Source organism: Ictidomys tridecemlineatus, chromosome 7 (genome assembly GCF_052094955.1).
Source record: "Ictidomys tridecemlineatus isolate mIctTri1 chromosome 7, mIctTri1.hap1, whole genome shotgun sequence".
Lineage (NCBI taxonomy): Eukaryota > Metazoa > Chordata > Mammalia > Rodentia > Sciuridae > Ictidomys > Ictidomys tridecemlineatus.
This window is the reverse complement of record NC_135483.1, coordinates 167,636,853-167,662,094: the sequence shown is the minus strand read 5'-3', so window position 1 is coordinate 167,662,094 and position 25,242 is coordinate 167,636,853. Positions and strand designations below refer to the sequence as shown.

At 33.6% G+C, this 25,242-nt stretch overlaps 2 protein-coding genes across 9 annotated transcripts in view; one reads left to right on the top strand and one right to left on the bottom strand.

Annotated features, from left to right (window-relative positions):
- The window catches only part of Raph1 (Ras association (RalGDS/AF-6) and pleckstrin homology domains 1), a 100,506-nt gene that overhangs the window by 56,689 nt on the left and 18,575 nt on the right, over positions 1–25,242 (top strand). For 3 of the 8 annotated variants that reach the window (XM_021733102.3, XM_021733100.3, XM_078017879.1), the window contains 10 exons: positions 793–867; positions 7,916–7,945; positions 8,909–8,986; positions 9,538–9,697; positions 10,737–10,858; positions 12,075–12,140; positions 13,453–13,596; positions 14,371–14,481; positions 21,778–21,876; positions 24,301–24,421. In XM_021733102.3, the coding sequence (XP_021588777.2) occupies positions 793–867; positions 7,916–7,945; positions 8,909–8,986; positions 9,538–9,697; positions 10,737–10,858; positions 12,075–12,140; positions 13,453–13,596; positions 14,371–14,481; positions 21,778–21,876; positions 24,301–24,421 (1,006 nt within the window). The remainder of the gene's footprint in view (positions 1–792; positions 868–7,915; positions 7,946–8,908; positions 8,987–9,537; positions 9,698–10,736; positions 10,859–12,074; positions 12,141–13,452; positions 13,597–14,370; positions 14,482–21,777; positions 21,877–24,300; positions 24,422–25,242) is intronic. The other 5 variants (XM_040294736.2, XM_021733101.3, XM_078017880.1 and 2 more) reach the window with 2 other exon arrangements.
- Abi2 (abl interactor 2) overlaps positions 17,777–25,242 on the bottom strand; it is a 196,664-nt gene continuing 189,198 nt past the window's right edge. The window contains exon 13 of the mRNA XM_078017881.1: positions 17,777–24,998. Within this exon, the coding sequence (XP_077874007.1) occupies positions 24,946–24,998 (53 nt within the window). The 3' untranslated portion in view covers positions 17,777–24,945. The remainder of the gene's footprint in view (positions 24,999–25,242) is intronic.

The window sequence follows — 25,242 nt, the reverse complement described above, 5'->3', positions numbered from 1 at the left end:
ACAGCATGTTGTTAAAAGTTATTAAAGAGGAAAAAATGAAAGTTATTAAGGGGGGAATGGTAGTTAGGGATTATATTATTCATAAACATTTTTATGAAAATATTAATTACTTGAATTAATGTAAACCAATTCAGGGGGAAATCTTAACAGTTTGTTTATATAATTCATTTGCTATACAAGTCCTTTCCTTTGTGAATATCTGATTTTTTTCAGCATGGTCCTATAATGAGTGGGTTGATAAAATTTTACTGAAAACAAGTATGTCACATCAGGCAATATTGAAAGATACTTTTCCTTGTGTTATGGCTGTCATTGAATTGATCAGAAATACTTGAAGTATTTAAAATAATGTAGTCTTATTATGTTCTCATCAGAAGATAACCTTCAAAACTTTGTAGATCTTGCATAGACATTAGCAACAGGAACACATGTTTAGTCATAGGTTTCTGGCATGTATGTATTTGTTCTCTGCATAACACTCATGAACCAGCTCTGAGATTTTTGTCTTATCCATTTTCCTGAAGAGCCAGGAATCGGCAAGAATCACCTGTGACTCACTCATGGGCCTAGATGAAGTCTTTATCTCCCCTCCTTTGCTTTTGCTTTTGTTTTTTCTTCCCCACCCCTCTTTATATTTTCTTTATGGACATATTTCACTTAGTTTATAAAAAATGATATGAGATTAATTATAGAGAATCATTCTTGCTTTGTCTACTTTATATTTTAAACACACAATGCCTCCACTGACTTCTGTTATTGCCTTTTTTGTTTTTCTCTCTCTTCCTGCACAAGCACTCCTATCTGGACAGGGAAACATCCCTTCTTCTGAGAAACATTGCAGGAAAACCTTCTCATTTGCTGACCAAGGTGATCCTACTGCTTTCCACATGCATGTAACTATTTACTGCCTTGTAGGTAGAATATAATTTGTTTTTGATTGTGCCCTCAGATTATTGTTTTCTTATTTCAGCACCTTTGTCTTTAATAGAGCTACTTTTTTTCCTCACCAAATGTAACTGTCTACTTAATAACTGTTGGAAGATATCAAGAGTAGAATATATTTTTGGTAATTTTCAGTAGTTTTTAAACTTTTGTAAATGCCTAGTAGTCTTCTAGTTTAATGTTCTATTGCATTTTTAAATCGTTGCTTTAATTTTAACCTTTGTTACTAATGGCTATCTAAACTATGAATTCTTTAGCAAGCTGTATAATTTTTATTTATATTATCACCTCCTAGTTTAATTAAAACATTTACTTATGTAAATAGAATCTTGATGTTTATGAACTTAATCAAGTTGGAGGAGAAGGCTGCAATTTTAATCTCTTAGTTTGCAACCTCAGAGAGGTTTGAATCAGTCCAGCTGAATTTTCGTTGGGTTAGTGGTTTTCAACAATTTAAAATCTTTTAGCAGTCAACATCATTAATCAGGAAATAATAGAATCAGGAAGCTGACTAGCTTTCTATCTATTTTCAAGTCATGTCTGTATTTCATTATGTTCTTTAAGTGTTGTAATATTAAATTCAAGAATGTCAGATTAGATCATTCAAACTGTGCTGAGGTGTGACATGTATATTGTACATGCAATGAAGTTACCCTTTTCAATAGATTCTCACTGCAGAATGCACACAGCAATTATGGGTAATGCCTCTAAGTTGTTACTGTGTCTAAGGGTTTTTTAAATTCATTGGTTCCTAACCTTGTAAACTTGGGAAAGAATTTGATAGACTAAAATTAAAATCTCCTCAAGAACCAGCTCAAAGAGAAGACCCTTTGACAAAGAAAACAGTGGGATCCTTTCTCTTGCCTAGATTTCTTTTTTTAATGTAGGTCTGTGAGTGGAGGTAAAGGTGTAAAGCTTAGGCCAAGTGCAAGGTCACTTAAGCAGGTTCTAGCCATGTACTTTATAATCTAAGCAAAGTTGTTTTTTTTTTTTTTCCTTTTTTTCTTTTTCTCAGCTCTTTTCTGCCTTCTGTACTTGTGAGAACACATTTCCAGGTGGTTTCAAGGGTTTCCTCAGAGATCACCAGTATCTTGCTAGCACTTAAATCCCTTAGGTGTTAGCCTTTTATCATTCTTCCCAGAGCCCAACAATTTATTTTCATTTTCTTTTGACCTTACTGTTTCTACTTAGGATGCTTCCCTTCTCCCTTAACGCAAGTTAAACTCTCTGGTTATCATTGGCACCTTTTCTCTTCTAATATCTCAAGTCTGTAATGAAGCAGTATTTTTTAGTTTGTCCACCCATTTCATTTCCATTGCTGACCCCACCCTAATAATAAGCTCTTATCTCTTCTCAGAGATACTAGAGTAGTCTCTATTTTTGCCTGTTCCCCCTCCAGTTAATTTTGTATACTGTGCTTAGTAAAAGTTTAACCCTTTACCTTTACCATTTCTATTTATTAAAATAAGTAATACTTACAGAGTCAATATTTTGCTGGGTACAGTGATACAATATTGTGTAAAGTGGATATGTTCCCCATCCGTAGGACCTCACAGTCTACATACAAAGATAGATCATGAACATTGACAAAGAAGCACAGAAAAGAAATGTTAAGTGCATGAAGAAATCAAGGGAAAGGTACTCCTTTGAGAAGAGGATCAGGGGTCCATTTCATTTAGATAGTGAGATCAGAAAAGGTCTTTCTATGTGGGTTGCATATAAGGTAAAGCCTGAAGGATGAAAAGATGCAGCCTAACAGGAGAAGGGAGTGTTCCATGTAGACAGGCTGAGGGAAGAAGAGCTTGGCATGCTTGAGACCATATTGCTAGAGATGAGATGAAACAGTTAAGTTAGGGTACAAGTGTCTTGATTTGGGTCTAGAGAGGTAAGTAAGAGTCAGATCATTCAAACCGTGCTGAGATGTGGCGTGTATATTGTACATGCAATGAAGTTACCCTTTTCAATAGATTCTCTCTGCATTAGGGGGTCGGTATTCATATACATTATATATGAAAGTCACTATTGAAAAGTGTAACTTCATTGTCCACTTAACAGATACTTACTGATTACCTTCTGTGTTTGCAGCCCTGGAAATATGACAGCAATTTAAGCAAATTGTTTTTTCCATGGAAGGATTGTTCTTGGCAAGTTTTGGGTAAATGGGGCTAGTAACTTTTCTCCTTCTGCCCAAGAGAAAGCAATTCCAACTGCAGTAGCAGAGCCATTCTTGCCCTCATCTTATCTTCACCTTTGACCCAGTTGTGGCATTAGTGTATCTGGCCAACATCTGACTCTACCTACCTTATTTATACCACCCACCCTGCTTTTGTGGAACAAGAAATTTGAGCAGGATGCAGTTTGATGTATAGAATCTAAATACTTTGGGTGGCTTTGGGATGATGTCATGATAGAGGTGATAAAAATTCCTAGGCAACTCAGCCACAAGAGCCTCTCAAAGGAGACTTAACCCTAGTGCTGATGGCAGTGCCCTCTCTGCTAGAACATCTGGCTGTTCTGAAATAAGTATAACCTTGTCTTTATATTTGGTGCTGAGGATCAAACCCAGGGCCTTACACATGCTCACTCCCCAGCCCAAAGTACATACCTCTTACCAACTGTGTGGCAGTCTGACTGTCCCTAGGAGTCTGGTTCCCTCTTTGCTGACTCCCTCTGAGAAGTCAATGTTTCAAAAACTGCTCTAATAACTACCTATATGGTCTTGAAAAGATAACAGTCTTTCAGATAATTGGTATAATGTATATAATAACAATACCAACCTTATAATTTTGTTGAGGTGAATGAGATTCTGTGTCTGATATACCTCATAGTGGCAAGTTCTAGGTATTCACTTAATGTTAGCTCTATTTGTGAGGCTATGAAGTTCGTGATTTCTTCAGAGGAAATAAACTAGTTGTTATTACTATTATTATTTTGGTTCAAAACTGTTATAGAATAAAGCAATTAATAGACATAAAGTTATTTATACTATACGTTCTCTGAATCATTTGAATTTTTAAAACTTTTAAATTATTGTAATCTATAAAATAAACTAGATTCCCAAGAAACTGCTAACTACTGTTTAGCTTCTTAATTTCAGTTGGGTTTGTTCTGAACTGAAAAGGCCTTAATTTCTCAATTGAAGGAATTCACTAGCCCTCTCTTAGAAGCTGTATATCTCTTAAGTACAGGTATGCTAATTTTTACACCACACACACTGTTCTAACACTTTATAATCATAATATTGTTTTTATTTAATCATAAGATTCTCACTCTGTTTTTGTCCTTTATATAAATTTCAGACAGCTTGGCATTCAGTGGTTATTGATAGCCATGCAGGCATTTTTTTTTCAGCAGAAAATTGGTTGTCTCTTTTCTTTTAAAAGATGCAGTTGAAGAGAAAATGATTCATATGTGTGAAGTGCCCTTTACTTCTATTTAGGATAGTAGTGAGATAGTATAAAGGAATAGTCAGAAGAAAAGAGACAGAAAATTTTAGACCTGAGTTTGTCAGTACAACAAGAGATGAAAAAGAAAACTTTGTGCTTTGTGTTAATCACTGAGAATAGATTTGCATTGCATTTATAAACAAACTGTTGCAGATCATCTGTATGTCATCTGAACATACCAGCAAAGATTTATTTCTTTTCCCATATTGCACAACACCAACATCTTAGGACAATTTATTTTTTCCCAAGTTGTTATGGTTAAAATATATGGTTAGAGGGCTCATTGGTATAGAGCTTGCCTCAAATGTGTGAGGCACTGGGTTCAATTTTGAGCATTGCATATTAATAAACAAAAAAGTCCATTGACAACTAAAATATATATATACACACATATATATTATGTATAGTTGTAGCTTAACTATAGCAGATATAAATAGAACTTAACCAAGGAAGTTTCTTAACCCACAGGAGCATCAGATACTGTGAAACTTGCAACTTGATGAAAGTATTTTTCTTTCCTGTTTTGCTCTAGAAGTGATATTCAGACACATATTCAGAGGCATCATGATCAATTCTGTTAACTCAGAAAGCTTCTGACAGGGATTATCCTTGTAATAAGCTGGAGAAGATAAACTAAAATATGCCTATATTAAAATTAAACAACTAGCTCAAATTTTAATTTGATACAATTTTTTAACTATGTTTTACTTTTTTTAAATATTTGGTTTTTAGTTGTAGGTGGACACAATAATCTTTATTTTTTTAAAAAAGATGAATTTTTTATTTTTTATTATTTATTTTTTAGTTTTTGGTGGACACAACATCTTTATTTTATTTTATGTGGTGCTGAGGATCGAACCCAGCACCCCACGCAGGCCAGGCGAGCACACCACCGCTTGAGCCACATCCCCAGCCCCTTTATTTTGTTTTTATATGATGCTGAAAATTGGACCCAGAGCCTCCTGTGCTAGGCAAATGCTCTAGCCCTGAGCCACAACCCCATCCCCTTGATACATTTTTTATACAGACCAATTTATGTAGCTGTTGAAGAAAAATATTTGAGCAATAGGAAAGTAGCAGAATGTAGATTTTCCCCACCTACCTGCTTTACATAAAAATGATTTCCTAATGTCTAAGAAGTCTAATTGGCTTAATGTGTTAATTGGTCTCTTGTTTATATAATACTTCCAGTGTGTGGAGCAGAAACAGATCTCTGAGTTTAAGCTAATCCTATTATTGAATGACTTTTCATGTCAGTGCTTCAAAAGATAGCTCTGATTGTGTTCTATTGCATTTGACAGTAGCATAAAAAAATAGGAGCATGTAAATACTATTTATAAATATATCAATATAACTTTTAAATTTTATATTATTTTTGAATAGATTTTATTTTTTAGAACAGATTTAGGTTCTGACCATGTATCCACCATTATAATATACACAGTAATTTTACTACCCTGGAAATCCACTGTACTCTGCCTCTTCACCCCTCCTTTCCTGTGACCCCCAGCAACCACTAATATTTACCATCTGCAAAGTTTTGACTTGTCCAAAATGTCATGTAGTTAGAATTATACAATATGTAACTTTCAGATTGACTTCCTTCACTTACTAACATGTATTTTAAGATACCTTCATGCCTCTTAATGGTTTGATAGCTCATTTCTTGTTCTTTTTCTTTTTAAAATTTGTATGTTTAGATGTTGATGGACCTTTATTTTATTCATTTATTTATATGTGATGCTGAGAATTGAACCCAGTGCCTCACACATGCTGGGCAGTGTTCTACCATTAAGCCACAACCCTAGTCCCATTTTCTTTTTAGTGCCAAATAATATTCTGTTGCCAGGATGCACCATAGTTCATTCACTTTCTGGAGGACATCTTTGTTGCTTGCAAGATTTGGGCATTATGATAATTAAAGCTTCTATAAACACCTGTGTGCAGGATTTGGGATAAATTTTCAACACATTTGGGTAAATACTTAGAAACATGATTACTGGGTCACTTGGTTAAAGAGTATGTTAAGTTCTGTGAGAAACTGCCAAACTGTCTTCCAAAGCGGCTCTACCATTTTGCATTCCCACAAGTGGTAAGTCGGAATTCCTGTTGTTTCACATCCTCATCAGCATTTTGTATTGTCAGTGTTTTGAATTTTGTCCATTCTGATAAATGTATAGTGGTATCTTATTTTAATTTGCAATTCCCTATTAGCAAAGAATATTGACCATTTTTCCTTAAATTTATTTGCCATCTGTATGTCTTCTTTTTTGAGGTGTCCAAAGAACTCCTGTTTCGTATTTTTGTTGAGGTATATGGGGTTTTTGTTTTGTTTTTGTTGCTTGTTTTGGTTTTTTAGTTTTAGATGTCTTTTGCTGCAACTATTTCTCTTCCAGTCTGTGGCTTGTCTTTTTTTTTTTTTTTTTAATGTTTTCAGCTTTGAAGATATCTTCTAAACTTTTTTTAAATGTGTGCAGATTGATTATAATATTATAAAGAATTTGGCCATTTGGAAGTTTATATTTGTATTTCAAATACCAAACACATTGTCCACATCAGTTTTTCCTCATCAAACTTTAAATTTACTTTTTGGCAATGTGAAGTGGAACTTTCAAATTTGGCTTGGCAAATTTTTTTTTCTTTGAAGCACCATTCATGCACAAGGATGAGGGAATGGCAAATGCTTTCTAGTGGTTTTTATGAAATCAGTTACTTGACAGTTCAAAGTATTTTAAATTACTTTATAGAGCTGTGTTGTACTCCTCAAAAACACATAGGGTTTGGTAATTTGCCTGGTAATGACTTTTATTTCTCTAAAACTGAATTCTAGAAACAATGATAATAGTTAAAGCTTTCTTTCAAGCTTGCTTTTAAAAAGAAAATGTAGTCACCACATTTTATAATTATTTATTTGCATAAAGCATGGGGAAATAAGATGATTTAGTCAAAGGAATATATCTATAATAGTACAAGAACTGAGTTTTATCTTATTCCTCTCTACTGTGAAAATAATTGGGTTTATAGATAGTATTTCCAGACCTTGGTTATTATGTTTGTTTACTGGCTCCTTTCACTGAAAGGGATCAGATTTCTGGCTAACAAGCTCACTGTCTACCCTATCCACTGTTTCTCTGTTCCACATAGTAAATACTAAGCTCAAAATGAGGGGAGACCGCGTAGAGTATGAAATGGAAAGAGAAGCAGTTAGAAAGCCATCAAAATTTAGGTGGACAGAAAATAAATCTTTTAAATTAATTGAGTCTTTGCTTTTTGCCCTGGATGCTTTAGCTTTTTAATGAAAAATAGCATATGGATTCTGGTGTTTAATAACAATCCAGAGAGAATTAATGTTGGATTGATATAAATTATTTCTCCTTTAAAAGACATTAAATAAAAGAATATGTAGGATGTTACTTTATGGGGTTTTTTTTAGATATTTTCCAGATTAGTAAAAAGCTTAAAAATAATCCTTTATAAACAAAAGTTTACTTATGTTTTTTTTTTTCAATTGGTGATTAATGCTACAGTATATTATGGCCTATTGCTGGAAATTACAAGTAAGTACTGGTGTTAGAGTACTGTGTGCTGTTTCACACAAATAAAATAGAAAAATTGTTTACTTCTAGTTCTTTATAAATTTTACTACTGCTTATAAACTAGTTTATAAGTAGAAGTTATTAGAAATTAAGCTGTTTGGAAAGTTACACTTAGCATTTTTTAAAAATCTGATAAATGAATAAATAGAAATAAATTTGAATTTACTGATGTGATTATATTGTATGATTTTCCAAAGCAGAGTAAAACAGGATACAACAGCCACCTGTGTTTTTATTAGTAATTGAGAATGTACCTGTATTTATTATTTATTAAGGGTTTTTATATTTTTTGAAAATAAATACATAATTGGTTTTTGCTGTAGATACTTTTTTCATAGCTTTATTGAAGTAAAATTGAAGTACAATAAAATGAACATATTTGAAGTATGCTGTAGATATTTTAAAGGTGATGATACATTTTCACTGTAACAGAACAAAATAGTATGCAAAAGGTTGCCCATACTTTGGAAGGAGTTACGGGATTGTGTAAGTATAACTAAGTGGCAGGCCCATAGACGGCTGTTATTTCCCCAAATCCAAAACTTGAAATTTAACTGCTTTATATTGATGGGATCAGATTTACTAATTTACTACATTAGAGTTCTCCCCTCCCTCTTATAATATGGAATCTAATTGTATTGTAAGACATTTTCAGGTCTGCATCTGTAAAAATGCTCTTTCCTTTACCACGTTTGCTTTCATTTTATGAAGAGGGCTATTTTTTAAATGTGCTCTACATAAGCATATGATGGTATATTCTTTTTTTTTTCTAATTTGTTATATATAACAGCAGAATGTATTTCAATTTATATTACACATATGATAGTATATTCTTAATGAAATCCAATGCTAGGAACAGCCTTAAAAATAAAATAGATTTCTCAGATAATTCATTAGTTTATCTGAAATGCTTTATGTTCACAGGAGGAACAGGCAGCAAAATTGAAAGCGGAGAAGATCAGAATCGCCCTAGAGAAAATTAAGGAGGCACAAGTGAAAAAGGTGATATGCAGGCTTTTGCCTGATTTCTGATTTTATCAGTTGTATGGATTTATGAAGAACTGCCTTATTTACATCATTTTCCTCTAATGTATGGAGTGGTAGGGGGGTATTTCTTCTAGTAATACATTTTTCACATGTAAAATTTTTTTTGTGGGTAAGATGTATTATATAGGAATAACTTTCATTCTGAAGTCTAAAAGAATAAAATGGAAAGGTCTCTTAATACTCTTCAATATTGTATCTTAAAAGACTTTTTTAAAAATATTTTTTAGTTGTCAATGGACTTTATTTTGTTTATTTATATGCAGTGCTGAGAACTGAACATAGTGCCTCATACATCCTAGGCAAAAACCCTACCAGTGAGCCACAATCCTACCCCTTAAAAGACTTTTAATATTGATATTTAGTTTTTAGTTTATCTTTTGATAAATCCATTATTTCCATTTTAATTTACAAAGATATTAAGCAGAATACTAGTTGATATTACAATAAATCCTTTTCTAAAATGCCATTATTTGGTCTTCATTTAATTTTATTTCTACCTGTTACAGCTGGTGATTAGAGTCCACATGTCTGATGACAGTTCGAAAACAATGATGGTAGATGAGCGGCAGACAGTGAGACAAGTGCTGGATAACCTGATGGACAAATCCCACTGTGGTTATAGTTTAGACTGGTCTCTGGTAGAGACCATTTCTGAGTTACAAATGGGTTAGTAATATCATTGCTTTAATTGCTTTTTAATTTCTGTGCAATCACAATGGTTTTCATGGTGATAGAAGCATTTTAAGACATCTTTATATTTTTTTCTATAAAATAACCAGGCAGTTTACCTTTTATAATTTGGCCTTTTTTACATTACTTTTTTTCTCAGCTATTTTGAGAGGTCTTTGAATACTAAGCAATTTGCAGTTTACTTCAGTTTTAAAATGGTTAAAAACAAAGTTTTTTTTTAAGATGACAAAATACATTTTCCTTCAAATAAAAACTGCATACATCAATGCATTTACTAAGACTTATATTTATTTTCATTTGTAATTAAACCTTACCACCATTTAACTTTCAGGGCAAACAAAACATGAACAGATTTCAAAGAATCAATATCTAGAACATGTTCTTTAACATATGTTCAATATATATAAACATTCTTTGATACTTAATTTGGAAGTTAGAAAATGTATTTATGTTTAAAATTAAGTACTATTCATGAACCAAAGAAGAAATCGTATTGGAAATTCTTTGAATGTAAAGAATTAAATACTGTTGGCAGCACTTGATATTAAAATTTATAGAATGCAAATAATGTGTTTATTTTTTAAGGATGGGATGGATAAAAGCTAAAGACTAAAGAATGATGTACAGATCAGAATACCTAGATTCTAGTCCTAATTCTTACCTGTCAATTGTCACTTTGTTAAGTCACTTCACATCACTAGGCCATGTTTCCTTTTACAAAAAATGAGGGAAGACAGATATTTTATCTGTAAGGGACAAGGATGTAGTGTTTATTAAGATTCTATAATTTTTTAAAAATATTTTTTAGTTGTTGATGTACCTTTATTTTTTATTTATTTATATGTGGCGCTGAGGATTGAACCTGGTACCTCACACATGCTAGGCAAGTGCTCTGCCACTTAGCCACAACCCCAGCCCGATATTCTGTAGTTCTCAATGTGAATTCTTCACAAGGTTTCATGTCTTGTAATTCTGGTGAATACTAACAAAATATTGATTCTTTATTTTGGGTTAGAGAGAATATTTGAAGACCATGAAAACTTGGTTGAAAATCTTCTTAATTGGACAAGAGATAGCCAAAACAAGCTTATATTTATGGAGCGTATAGAAAAATATGCACTTTTCAAAAACCCACAGGTAAGACTGAATGAATAATTACAAAGGTCAGGGTCTTTTAAATATATGCCCTATTTAATTCTGATACTGCTAAGTTAATAGAGTTTAAAAGACTGGCAGCCACTTGATTAGAGCAAAGCAGCTGCAAAACCCTATGAGAGCATTCATTAGTACTCTTGAGGTGTAAAGTTAGCTGAGCTCACTTCAGGGCCCACTGTGAAGTTCCCAGTCCCACAGAGCCAGATGGGACACACCCTTGGTGAAACAGAAGTAGCTCTAGGGAGTTACCAGGCTTCCCTGTATTCCAGAGCTGTTTTGAACCCAGCAATTTCTTCAGTGAATTTTACATCTATCTTGTCAAAGGAAAAAAATAATCTATCTTAAGCCATTATCCAGTTGATACTTATTTGGACTTATTTTAAAAATTTTTTTTAAAGCCCAGTGAGTGGTCTCTGATTTTAAAGGGCTGCACACTCCAGTATATGTTATCTTGATTTACTTGGCATCTTTCCTCATTCCAAAATAAATAATATTTCCCAATACCTAGACGGTTTGTGAAAATCAATAGACTAGGAAAAATATCTCCACCAAAAACAAAGTAGAAATGAGAAAAACAGTAGCAGTGTTAAAGGAATTGAATAGTTACCCTTCAGGCTTAATCATGACATAGCTTCTTGATATTTTAGTGAAGGTTACATACATATTTGAGGGTGTCAGCAGATGTGTGATTAAAAATAATTATGCTAATGATTACAGTTCAGATTTTTGTTGAACCAAGCAAATGAAATATGGTCTCACAGGATTTGGGATTTCTTCTTAAAAATCCACAACAATCAAATTTTCTGCATCTGGATCTGTTAAACAGCATATTTTAAGGAAATTTGCTTTACTTGTACTTAATAATTTGTAAACCTTTCAGGTACTTTAAATGTAGCTTTCATTAGTTATCCCAGAACATATTTGTCAGCTGTTGCATGTAATATTACCTCAGGACTTGGAGAAGGCAGTTTGGGGAATGATTCACAGCAAGTGTTCAGGCAGGAAGCTGGGGCTAAGCATTTTAGTGATGATACCCATATACATATGGGGAGTTTTTGAAGCATTCCTCTAACTATGCACTGGCAAAAATAGATCTAGAGTTAGTTGCTGTTTCTCTTGAACAAATCATATACTCATCTCTACCAAGGGAATAGTAGAATGAGTTTATCCTTTAATTTTCATTTTATTGTTTTTCCAGAATTATCTCCTAGGGAAAAAGGAAACAGCTGAAATGGCAGATAGAAACAAAGAAGTGTTGTTGGAGGTATGACTCCCTACCCCCGTTTTTCCTACACATTATTAAATTAAAATATTAAGCATCTTTTGGAACCTAGTATATTGGTCCTCCGTATTCATAGTTAAGAAACCTGTATTCTTTGATAGCATGAGGGAGAGAATTCATCTGTGTGAACGTTAGGTCATTAAAGAGAACTTTTTAAAACGAGTAATATTCTAGTGGACTAAAAGGAGTAACAAATTTTTAGGGTTTGTCGAGTTCCGAGGACAAAGCCTATCAATGAAAGATGTGGTTGTGCTATTTTTACCTCCTTTTTTTTAGAGAGAAATTTGAATATAACTAGCAATTCACAGAATATGTCAAGCCTTAGCCATAAGTAACTCAAACAAATTCTTAAATTATAATGATCATTTTTGGAAAATCTTATCTTACAGAGTAATAAATTTAAATCTACCCCAATTTTTGGCCCTTTGGCTTTTTCTAATTTTAAAGAACTAAAATCAAAGAAGTTAGTAAGTTGAAAACCTGAATAAACTCTTACCAACAAGGCATTAGGAAAATGAAGATCAGCACTCAATTTTTCCTAGTGATACTAGCTACACTTAAGAAAAAAAATTTTATGATTTCCAGTTTCTCTATATACTTTGAGGAGAAATTAATATCCTATGTTATTGTTTAATTAGGATTTTTTTTTACAAATACATAGTTGTTTTTAATATTAGATTTTTTATTTAAGCATGGACAATGGAATTCAGAATTTTGAGTTTATTATTTTCAACCTAGTATTAAATATTTTATTATAAATAAATGCCCTCTTAGACCATATAAATTGATACAGTTTTAAAATTTTTATTAATTATTCACTTGGCATGTTACTTTCTTTTTAACTTTATTACTCTTTAGCTTGACAGCTAATCTGTTGTAATGTTAATTGGAGAAGAAGTTTAATATTTATGTCAGTTTGACATTTTTATTAAACTTAGTGTAATTATGCTCTTTAGAGTTCATTTAACTACTGTTTATACAACTCAGTTGATATTTCAAGCTAGTTTCTCCTCAAAACGTTGGATAAAAGTTTGTAAAAAAATTCAGTATTTTATTTATGACTGGTATTTTTTTACTTATTAAATATTTAGGGATTTCTTTAGTTGTTCAAAAATAATTCATACTGTATTTAGAGAATTTTCTAATTCTAATTCAGATAAAATCAGCAGCATGATTTTAATACAGAACCATCTTGGCTTAATTACAGTGTCATGCATCTCACTGGAGTAGACACATCTTTTTTCCTTGATAAGTCAAGGATCATAAGTCTTTCCAAATCATCTTCTTATTTTAGGAATGTTTTTGTGGAAGTTCTGTAACTGTACCGGAAATTGAAGGAGTGCTTTGGTTGAAAGATGATGGCAAGAAGTCCTGGAAAAAACGTTATTTTCTGTTGAGAGCATCTGGTATCTACTATGTCCCTAAAGGAAAAGCAAAGGTGTGTGCTTTCTGTAGACTTGTTCCCCTCATTATGCTGATCACTCTTAATCTGTGCTGTGTAGGAAACACAGATGGCTTTATTAATCTAAAGAGGAGGAAACCTGAGAATTTTCACTTCTTTGATTATTAATAAATTGGGCACATCTTAATTTTCTTACCAAATTTGAAAACATTGTTTTGTTTATTATTTGTGGAACTCCAGCTGGAGTAGTTTTGTTCGGGGGAGAATAATTTTATGGAATTACAGCCATTTCAATCTTAAGTAGTGGGCTTTTTGCTATTAGTACCATTGGTATAGCTTTTGTCTTCTGTGCTCATTGGGGTTTAGGACTGTTTTAAGCACTTTATGGTATCATCTAGTTTTAAACCAATCTTATGAGTATATTGTGACCCTTATTTAACTGATAAGAAAATCTTCAGTTGAGAATTTCTGTGTTTGAGATATGCATTATAGGCACTGAACTACTTGATCCAGAAAGCTCTCTTGTATTATATTGATTGTAATATGCCATGCTTTATTTAAATTATCTTTAAAATGTCAGTAACTCAGTGTTCATTATGAATGGCAAGACAATAAGCAAAAATGGCCTAGCTTTTTGGTTACATTGCCAATCAAAGAACCATTTATAGAGCATCTCATTCTCTTGTCTTCTATAAAGTAGCTGTAATTTCTATTTAATGTCTTAATTCTCAACTAAAAACTGTTACCAGATGTGATATTTGCTTGCATCCACATTGTTGTCAATTTAATCTTTTGGGTATTTTTATCTAGGTCTCTCGGGATCTGATGTGTTTTCTCCAGCTGGATCATGTCAATGTTTATTATGGCCAGGATTATCGGAACAAATACAAAGCACCTACAGACTATTGTCTGGTGCTAAAGGTAAGTATGTTCTCTTTATTGGAATTTTAATTGATTAGACAGGTTTATTGGTCATTTTAGAATACTTTGAATCTCTATTAAGTAAACCATTTTTGCTCTGTTCAGTAGGTTTAATACATCATTATAGTAATTTTAATTGATGTTAGACATAGATTAAGGGCCATTGTAGAATAATTTGGATCTCTATCAAGTATACTATTTTTGCTTTATTCTTATAGGCTTAAAAAGGAATGGTAAGGCTGGGGATGTAGCTCAGTGGTAGAATACTTGCTGGCATGTATAGTCCTTAGGTTTCATCCCCTGCACTGCAAATTAAAAAAGGAATGGAGAAGGGTGGTAAGGGAAAAAAAAGTATATGTTATGCTATAGCTGATCCTTAGCCAATTAACTCTTACTATATTAGTGGAAATGGGAGTAGATGCTAATTTTATAATAAACTTTGAGCCGTAACACATAAAATATATTTGATTATAAATTTGATTATAAATACTGGACTTATTTTTTTAGACATTTTAGCCAAATGTGGGACCTGTTTTGTGTTTTAATTAGTTTTACTGTACTTAACTCAGAAGAACATCAGAGGGCACTGTGGCCAAGTTCAAAATCTATTGACTGTCTGGTCTAGAAATAATTTTTGGTTTTTTTCCCCCCAAACTAAAGCCATAATAGCCTGTGCTATCCACACTATTTGGGAGAGTTTTTTACTCCTTTAATTGGGCTTTTGAGCTTCTCATACTGATTGTATCTGTACTTTTGAGAAGAATAGACAAATTTTTAGTCTTTTTCATGATCTAGAACATTGATAAAAATACCACACAAAAACTCAGGGAACTCCATCTTAGCAACCCTTTATTAACTTCTTAGGTCTACATGCTTACATCACACTATCTTCTCTTGCAATTGTCCATTTGGTTTTAAGAGTAGTGTTTATAAGAATTTTAAGTTAGAGTTTTGATTGCTTTGATAAAATTAGTTATGTTGTAATGGCAACCTTTTATTAAGTAATATTTTTCTCAGAGAACACCACTGTATCATCCAGGTTACTTTCAGGAGCAAACAAATTTTTTTCTTTTAGTTATTCTTTTGTTTTTCAGTACGGATATTAGAACCCAGAGCCTTGCTTGTGCTTGCTATTCAAGTGCTGTGCCACTGAGTGATATTCCCAGTCCTTTCTTAAGTTTTATTTTGAGATGGAGTCTCACTAAGTTTCCCAGGCTAGCCTCGAACTTGAAAACCTGCCTTAGCGTCCCAAGTAGTGGGGTTATAGGCACTACCATCTCACCTGGCTAGGAGCAAATAATTCTTGAAAATTCAGTACAAAGTAAATTCATTCAGCAGTTGTCCAAATGAGGTGCAAAGTCCCCTGGAGTCCCTAAGACCATAATATTAAAGTTATTTTTATAATAATACTAGGATGTTATTTGCCTCTCACAAATGTATAGTAGGATATTTTGAGAGGTTATATAACATACAACAGTATTTTTGCTTTCTTGGCTACTGTAATGTGTATTTATATAATCTTAATTTTTTTCCTGAGTTTTAATTGCTAATAAGGTAAATATTGAAGGGCGGAAAAACTCTACCTCCATTTTCTTAATTAGTTAAGCACGATAACAAGTTTTATGTGGCACAGAAGCTCTCATAAAGCAGTCAAGACCCAAAAAAGCAGTTAGAATTAGTTGCTTATATGCTGGATTGAACAAAGAAAAGTAAATTGTGAAAAGCAACTAAATTATATAAGGAGGTTTAAAAGAGAAGAGCTGTTTTAACAAGGTCTGTATAAAATCCTCTCAGTTTTGACTTCTCATGCTTGAAGATATTTTATCTCTGTAGCCTAGGGAGGGTGTCTTTTGCACTGGAATTCCATCTTCTGTTTATAAAAAGCAGCATGAAGCTCAAAGTGATCTTTTTGTATCTGCTCTTTTCCATGTTAACTTAAATGGTATGTCAGAGTGGTATATTTTTGACTTCTTTACTCAGTAAACACCCCATATACAAAGGTATTCAGGGTGTCTCAAAATGTGAATATAATAAGCTGTGTTTCAGTGGTTTACACATGTTAAAAAGAACCCAGTTTTTTCCATCTTTCCCTGATCTGTCTTCTGCATGTCATCTTAATGGCCAGGCTGGCTCACTTCAGGGTATCAAGATGACTGCTGCCGTTCTAGGCATCAGATATAGGCCCAGCAAAATCTAGCTCTTTTTCTCCCTTTATTCATTTTTTAAAAGGAAGTCATTATTTCCCAGAAACTAGCCAAGAGCCCTACCTTTGTAGATTTTTGACTAAAAGCACATCTCCCATTCTTAAACCAATCACTGACTAGGGAAACAAAACCATTGGAGTGATTGATCCCTTATTGTTTAGAATTCATACCCTGTGGGACACTGGTGAGGGGTGGGGCTCTGCCAGGTAAGAAGTAGAGAAGAGATAGCTAAAGGGAAGGCAATTGACAATGTCTCATGAGTAAAATTAATTATGACCAGTAACTTGAACAAGTTGAACACCCCTAATCTGAAAATCCAAGATCTGAAATGCACGGAAATCCAAAACCTTTTAAGTGCCAACATAACATTCAGAAAGTTTCAGATTTTGGAAGGGCTTGGGATAAAACTCAGAGGTCAGGCATTCACAAGACCATGGGTTGACTCCTTCCTGACATTCCCCCAAAATCAAGTTTCAGATTTTGGAACATTTCAGATTTTGGAGTTAAGGGATGTTCAAGCTGTAAAGTCTCTGGATATACTCCAGAATTTTCAAAACTTTGAAATCTGAAGCATTTCTGGCCTTAGGCATTTTGCATACTGGATACTCAACCTGAATTACAATCCTTACAGCTCATAAAATTCTTTGTCTATTTTTGTGCTAAGGGTTTTTCTTATGTTTATTTTTATAACAATGATTTGAATGTTCCAGATTGACATTGAGTAGTTTGAGCTAAATTTATATTTTCTCTTTACATATAAAAATATTTAGTGTGTTGAAATGGAAGAGCATGGTGGAAATAACATTAACAGTAATTACCACCACTTAATTGTAGACCTCTAAGTTGATAAACCTGTGATAGAAGCTCCATACACTCAATCACAAGTCTATTCTGAGTCCCCATGTTGTAAATACAGAAACTAAGGTTTAGAGAGATCCATTTGCCCACGGCCACACAATTATTAGGATTTAAAAACCTGTTGTTGTTGCTGTTGTTTTCTTTGTAAAGTCTGTACTAATTTTGCCTATATAAATACTTTTATTCTTGAGTATATAAGTTCTAACAAATGAAAAATGTTATAGCACAGGGTCTACACAAATGCAAATTTATTCAGACTGTATCCCTTGAGTCTGAGTGCTCCAATGAAAGGCAGGATATGAGAAATCCACACACACTAGTAAAGGCTATAAAACACATTTTGGTAAATTTTTTAAAAAAAAATAATGGTAGAAAATGCTTACTCATGAAATTTGACAATGTAGAAACAAATAGGACACATGTTGATGTATCTGAAAGATCCACATTTGCTGGGACACGAGTATGCATGTATAATTAAATAAGTTTCCTAAAGGAAATCTGTTTTTTTTTTTTAATTACATACCAGTTATTATCTGGCTCATCGTAGCCACATCTAAAATTTCATCCCTAAAGAAATAAAGTAGGGCTGGGGCTATGGCTCAGTGATAAAGTGTTCATGTAACACTTGTGAGGCACTGTGTTTGATCCTCAGCACCACATAAAAAATAAATAAATAAAGGGCTGGGGCTGGGGCTCAGTGGTAGAGTGCTTGCCTAGCATGTGTGAGGCACCGGGTTTGATCCTCAGCACCACAAAAATAAAGATATAAAATAAATAAATAAAGTCATTGTGTTCATTTACAAGGAAAGGGGGAAAGAAAAGAACAAAAGAAATAAAGCAGCCAAGTACAGTGGCACACACCTGTAATCTCAGTGGCTTGGGAGACTGAGGCAGGAGGATCGTGAGTTCAAAAGCCAGCCTGAGCAATGGCAAGGCACTAAGCAACTCACTGAGACCCTATCTCTAAATAAAGTACAAAAATAGGGCTGGGGATGTGGCTCCATGGTTGAGTGCTCCTGAGTTCAAGCCCTGATACCAAAAAACAAAAAGAAAGAAAGAAGGCAAAGTAATTTATTTCAGTATGGTAGAAAAAGAAAGAGTAGTTTCTCATTTAGAGGTGAAATGTGAGCGTGAATTCCTCAAATACTGTTAGAAATAAAGAAGCTATCTATAGTATGGAAATAATAGGGTAAAGTGTTATATAGTTTCCCACCTCTTTTTGGTACCCGGGGGTGCTTAGCCACGGATCCACATCCAGCTATTTTTATTTTTTATCTTGAGACAGGGTCTTGCTAAGTTGCTGAGGCTGGCTTCACACTTTGATTCTCTTGCCTCGGTCTCCTGAGTTGCTGGGATTACAGGCATATGCCATAATTCTCAGCATAGTCTTATTTTTTTTCACGTATATGCCAGTTGAATGGATTTTCAAGACTGTATGTATGAGTTCCAAAGTAATAGGAGTATACATTGTCATTTTTATTTGGTTCTTGGACTGTAGTGTTAAATACCACTTTTAGTTAGAGTTATAGGAATTATCCATCAACATTTTTATATGAACAGAGAAATATAATCTTATAGCATAATAGTAATTCAGAATTTATTTGTTAAATGTTTTATTTTCAAAAGTTTTTGTTTCATCAGTGAATGAAAACTTTACAAATCAACACCATTTTTTAGAAAATGAAATGATGACCTTTCTTTGTTACTGCTATTCAGCTGGAAGCGATTTCTTTGGGGTCTTTAAGAATCTAAATATTGACTTTCGGGTTTTAGCAATGATTTTCTCCTCTATATTTGCTCTTAGCTTTTGTTTGATTTTAAAAGGGGCAGAATAATATTGTAGGGGAATAGGAATTGGAAGGCTTTACCCCTAATAATGCAGTAGTGTGACAAATAGAGCCTGGGCACTAGAATGAGATGGATGGGTTCAAATTCCACTTCTTTCACCTTGGAAGCAACTTTAAGTGCTATCCTTAACCCTCTGTGCCTTATCTTTCTTCTGGGAACATGATATAATGTTATTAAGATAGTTTTCCTAAGGATTGAATGAACTTTTTAAATTGTGTGAAGCATTTCACATAATTTCTGATACATAGTAAGTGCGCAATAGATACCACATTTAATAAAAACAAGAATATATTAGTGGAACAGGCAACCTCTTGAGGTATTACTGGAGAGAGCGGATAACTAAGGACAGCTATGAATGCCTTTTTATGTGGGAAGGTGAAGTTTTGAAATTCTAAAATGAATTTTAAACTAGCAGGTAATCTGATGCTTTACTTAGAAATAAATAGTTAAATAATTATACCATACTACTCTTCAGGATATTCATAAATTCCCAGGTTAGAGATAAGGTGAGAAGGGTAGAGATTAATTTCTCTTCGATTTTACCTAATGTTAATTTTTTGAAAAGGAAACTCTATAAGAGAATGAATGGAATCACATAGTTGAGTGAATACCATGCAACCCATGGATATTCATAGTTGTAAATCACCAGAGAAGGGGAATGAAGGTAAATGCTAAGAGCCAGCCTGTAGTAGCTGGTTCAGTTCTCTGAATCACACTTGATAGGCAGCACCTACAAGAAGCAGAATAGTCTCTTGTAGCCCTACTGCTTGGCAACACTAAGAAAAATGTTTTTCATTCAACTTATTTTCTATTCTGCACATGCTATGATTCTTAGTGTTAAGGACCTTTCTATTTTGCTCATCACTGTATCTAAAAAAATGTAGTTGACATCTGGCAAATAGTTACTGCTTAATAAATATTTTTTGAATGATTAAATTAAGTAAAATTCCCCTTCCTCCTTTTATAGAAAAATAGCTACTTCTCTATCTCTTCTTCTTTGCTCTTTCAAGATTGCCATGGCAGTTTATTAGAATATGTTTTAGTGTGGAAAAGGAACTTTTCCAAGAAAGGACCTACAAAGTCAGGGAAGAAAACAATAGATATTGTTTTATTGCCTTTAGTATTATTTAGGGTTTATTATTTAAAACTTTGATGTAGTCTTCAACAAAGTTGGTTACATAGTAAATGCTAATGATAGGAGCTGAGTTCTACAAAGCATTTAATAGAGTAAGTGGATTTTGCATTGATTTCTCACACTGTCAATCACATTGATTAATCTTTAACAATGCAGATTTATAAGTTGTATTGGTGACCATCTATTCTAGTAGCATGAGAACATACTCAAATTGCTTATTTTATCATTGGTTTCCACATCAAATAAATGTGGTTGGGGATTGGGAAAAACTAAATAGTTTTAAACTAACTTCGGTAACATATAGCCTTCCCCCCACCCAATGTCTGAAAACAGCAGTAGTAATCATACATTAAATCCACTCCCAGTGTGATTTAGGGCTTTTCTTCCTAAGAAACTAGTGGTAGAGGCCCAGTGGAGTTAAAATAGCTAATGTCAGTTAATGAGATGTGCATGCTATAGTCATTCATGTCCCCCATCCATGCCTCAACTGACAAGTAGAAAGGGTTGTGGAAACTGATGATGCCACTGAGAAGCTGTTTATTCTGCTGGAGAGGCACACTGCATTCCTGCAGTCTGGTAGAGGGAGGAGTTTACAAAGCAGTGCTCTTTTATCTCCACCTCAGCAACAGGTATGGCCAAGTGTTATGCTGTATGCATTGTGTATCAGGTCCACATATTCACCTCCAGGGGAGCATTGGAAGCTGGAAGCCTTATTAAAGATCTCTCCTTTGGAATCTTCTGAAGCCATGATATCAGTGTGTTCAAAGTGAAATCAAACATTCTCTTCCCTTTTTTTAGTCTTAAGATCAAGAATCCTATTCACTTAATCTTGATGGTTTACCTCCAGGGACTTTGTTTCTTTGAAATGTAGAAAAAAATAATTGGAAATTTCCCATGATGTGGAGGTTTACTTTAACTTGGGCATCTTGATCTAAGTTTTCACACAAGTTTCAGCTTGTAACAATATATAAGGGCTATTTATTTGTCCCTGTGGCCACATGAGAAATATATTCTCATGGCCTATAACAGGATAAGTTTTTCTTTGCTAGATTTTGGTTTCCTTCAGTTCTTTTCTTTTTAGTTGTAGATGGACACAATATCTTTATTTATTTATTTTTATGTAGTGTTGAGAATCGAATCCAGTGCCTCATACATGCAAGGCATGTGCTCTACCACTGAGCTACAATCCCAGCCTGGTTTTCTTGAGTTTTGTAAAAGACTTTGTTGTATTTTTTTCCTTCAATCTTGCAGCACCCACAAATCCAGAAGAAATCTCAGTATATCAAATATCTTTGTTGTGATGATGTGAGGACTCTACACCAGTGGGTCAACGGGATCCGCATTGCAAAGGTATATTTCCTTTTGGTTTGATGATGGAATAATGAAGCGTTTCATGATGTGCTTTTTATGATTGTTTCATGTTGATTTTGCCAGCATCTAGTTTCCTCAGGTCTAAAGTTTGATGCTTTAAGTGTTGCCTTTTTACTCGGTTATTGGGATGAACTTTTAGCAGTTGACATCCATGAAATAATACTGCTGATGGTAAAAGCTTAGGTAGCATCAGAGTGACTTGTTTTGGCTTTGAAGAACATATTATACGATTCTTATGCAAGCAGAGTTTAGCAAACTAAATTAAGTAATGATCATTTTCTATCCAGATATGGAGCACATTTCTGAATAGTGCTGAGGATCTGACCCTAGATCAAGAACTTGGGAACATTCATGATAAAGGAAACTGGGAATAAAAGGAACTTAATATCATAAAGTCTACAGCAAGCCTAAAACCAACATCATAGTCAATGGGGAAAACTGAAAGCATTTTCTTTAAAATCCAGAACAAGACAAGGATGTCCATTCTCACCACTCTTATTCAATATAATACTAGAAATTTAGCCAGTGCAAGTGGGCAAGAAAAGGAAATAAAAGGGATAAGAATAAGAAAGCAAGAAGTCCAATTATCACTGTTTGCAAATTATATCATCCTACACTTGGAAGATCCAGAAAGCTCCACCAGAAGACTGCTAAAGCTAATAAACATATTTAGCAAAGTAGCAGGTTATAAAATCAACATAAACCAAAAATTAACTTGCTAAAAAGAAATCAGGAAAACAGTTCCATTTACATTAGCCTAAAAAAAAAATAAAATACCTAGGAATAAATCTAACCAATCAGGTGAAATACCTCTACCTTCTATAGAATATTGAAGAAATAAATTGAAAAAGACACAAGAAGACAGAAATGCTTCCCATATTCATGGATAGGCAGAATTAATATTGCTTAAATGACCATTTTACCAAAAACAATATTCAGATTTCATGCAATTCCCATTAAATACCACTGACATTCTTCACAGAACTAGAAAAGACAGTCCTAAAAGTCATTTGGAAAAACAAAAGACCAAGGAATAGCCAAAAACAATTCTAAGCCAAAAAAGCAATGGTATAAGCATCACAATACCTGTCTTCAAATTATACTACAGAGCTATAATAACAAAAACTGCATGGTACTGGATAAAAACAGACACATAAACCAGTGGAACAGAATAGAAGACACAAAGACAAACCCATATAGATATAGTAAAAAACATATATTGGAGGGTGGGGAAGGTGCATGTAGGCAGGAAAGATGGTAGAATGAAATGGGCATCATTACCCTAGGTACACGTATGACTGCATATATGGTGTGATGCTACATTGTGTAAAACCCCTGAAATGAAAAGTTGTGCTGTATCTGTGTACAGTGAATCAAAATGCATTCTGCTGTCATATATACCTAATTAAAATAAATTTTAAAAACATACATTGGAGTAAAGACTGCCTTTTAAACAATGGTGCTGGGAAAACTGGATATCCATATATAGAAAGAGGATACTGGATCCTTATCTTCATTTTGCACAAAAATCAACTCAAAATGGATCAGAGACCTAGAAATTAAACCAGAAACTATGACCTCTAAAGCTTGTTAGAATAATAATGAGTTAATTAATGGCATCAAATTAAAAAGCTTTTGTGAAGAGAGAATGGGAGAAAACCTTTGCTAGTTACTCTTCTGACAATATCAAGAATATATAAAGAACTCAAAAAACTTAACCTTCAAACCAAATAATCTAATTAATAAATGGGCAGTTGAACTAAACACATTTCTCAAAAGAAGAAATACAAATGACCAACAAATATATGAAAAAAATATTCAATACTGGGGAATAATACTGTCCCAATTATATTGTTATATTGTGTGCACACATGCATACTAACAATGAATCTCACTATTATGTACAATTATGCACCAATAAATGTAGAATAAAATAATTGGGGGTGAAAAATATTTATATCTATAGTAAACATAACCTGTATCCACTGTTGATATCTTGCTGGCCTTCTACAAATGAGAAAAAATAAGAATAAGTTATTATTTGCTAATATTAAAAGACAATGGAAGCTGGATGTGGTAGCACACACCTGTAATCCCATATCTCGGGAGGCTGAGACAGGAGGAACCCAAGTTCAAAGCTAGCCTCAGCAAAATCAAGGTGCTAAGCAATTAAGTGAGACCCTGTCTCTAAATAAAATACAAAAATAGGGCTGAGGATGAGGCTCAATAGTCAAGTTCCCCTGAGTTCAATCTCTGGTACTCAAAAAAAATAAAAAGACTATGGAGTATTTTATATATTTAAAAAAACTATGAATCAATAAAATGTGCCTCCCTTTCCTCCCTCATCCTGTTATGCCTTACCTCATAAAATTCAGATGTCATTATTTACTGTCTTCTGTTTAGTATGGGAAGCAGCTCTACATGAACTATCAAGAAGCTTTGAAGAGGACTGAATCAGCTTATGATTGGACTTCCTTATCCAGTTCCAGCATTAAATCAGGATCCAGTTCTTCTAGCATCCCAGGTAGTTCAGAATGCCTGAAGGCACTATCTTTACTACTAGTATGAAGTCTTTATATTGAAACTGATAGTAGACCTAATAACTTGAACTTTATTCTTAAAAACCAGAGCCATTCCTAATTTCCAAATTATAATCCATAGAGACTTTTTTTTTATTTTACAGGGGGCAATATCACAGACTAGTTCACAAATGTATTTGAAATGGACAGTCAGTATATAGACTTCTAAAGCCAGGAGTTTTATTATTTATGTTTATGAAAGTTTGTTCAAAACTTACATGTTACTGAAATGTATGGAATAAAGTTGCTTTGAGGAGTCTTTACTCAGAATTCATGAGGAAGCTGTCTTCCTTCCACACAAGTTTTCTTCCATTTCAGTGGAATGGAAACACCTGGAACTGGTTCTGAATTATAGTTAAGAAAACCATTTAAGTCATCACACTTACCAGGACTTTCATAGGACATCAGTGATCCTCAAAGGGGGCTTTCAGACTCCCACATTCTTGAAGCAAGTATGCTGTGTTCCATCTTAAGATAATGCTACTGCCCTTTTAGATGTTCCCAGAATGATGTTCATGTCACCTAAAGGCAGATTTTTTCATTGTTCATTGATTTTAAAACTGTATGACTTGATTTCATCTTTAAATAACTAAAAACAAATTTAGAATGTGTTTTTACACAGGTTGTTGTGTCTATGTATGTATGTATGTACATATCCTACATAGACAGAACTAGGATATGTACATACATATTGTCTACTGAGAGAACCTAGAAGCAGTGGAGACCTCAGTAATAAAGAGAATACCCCAATCCTAGACCTTGTTTT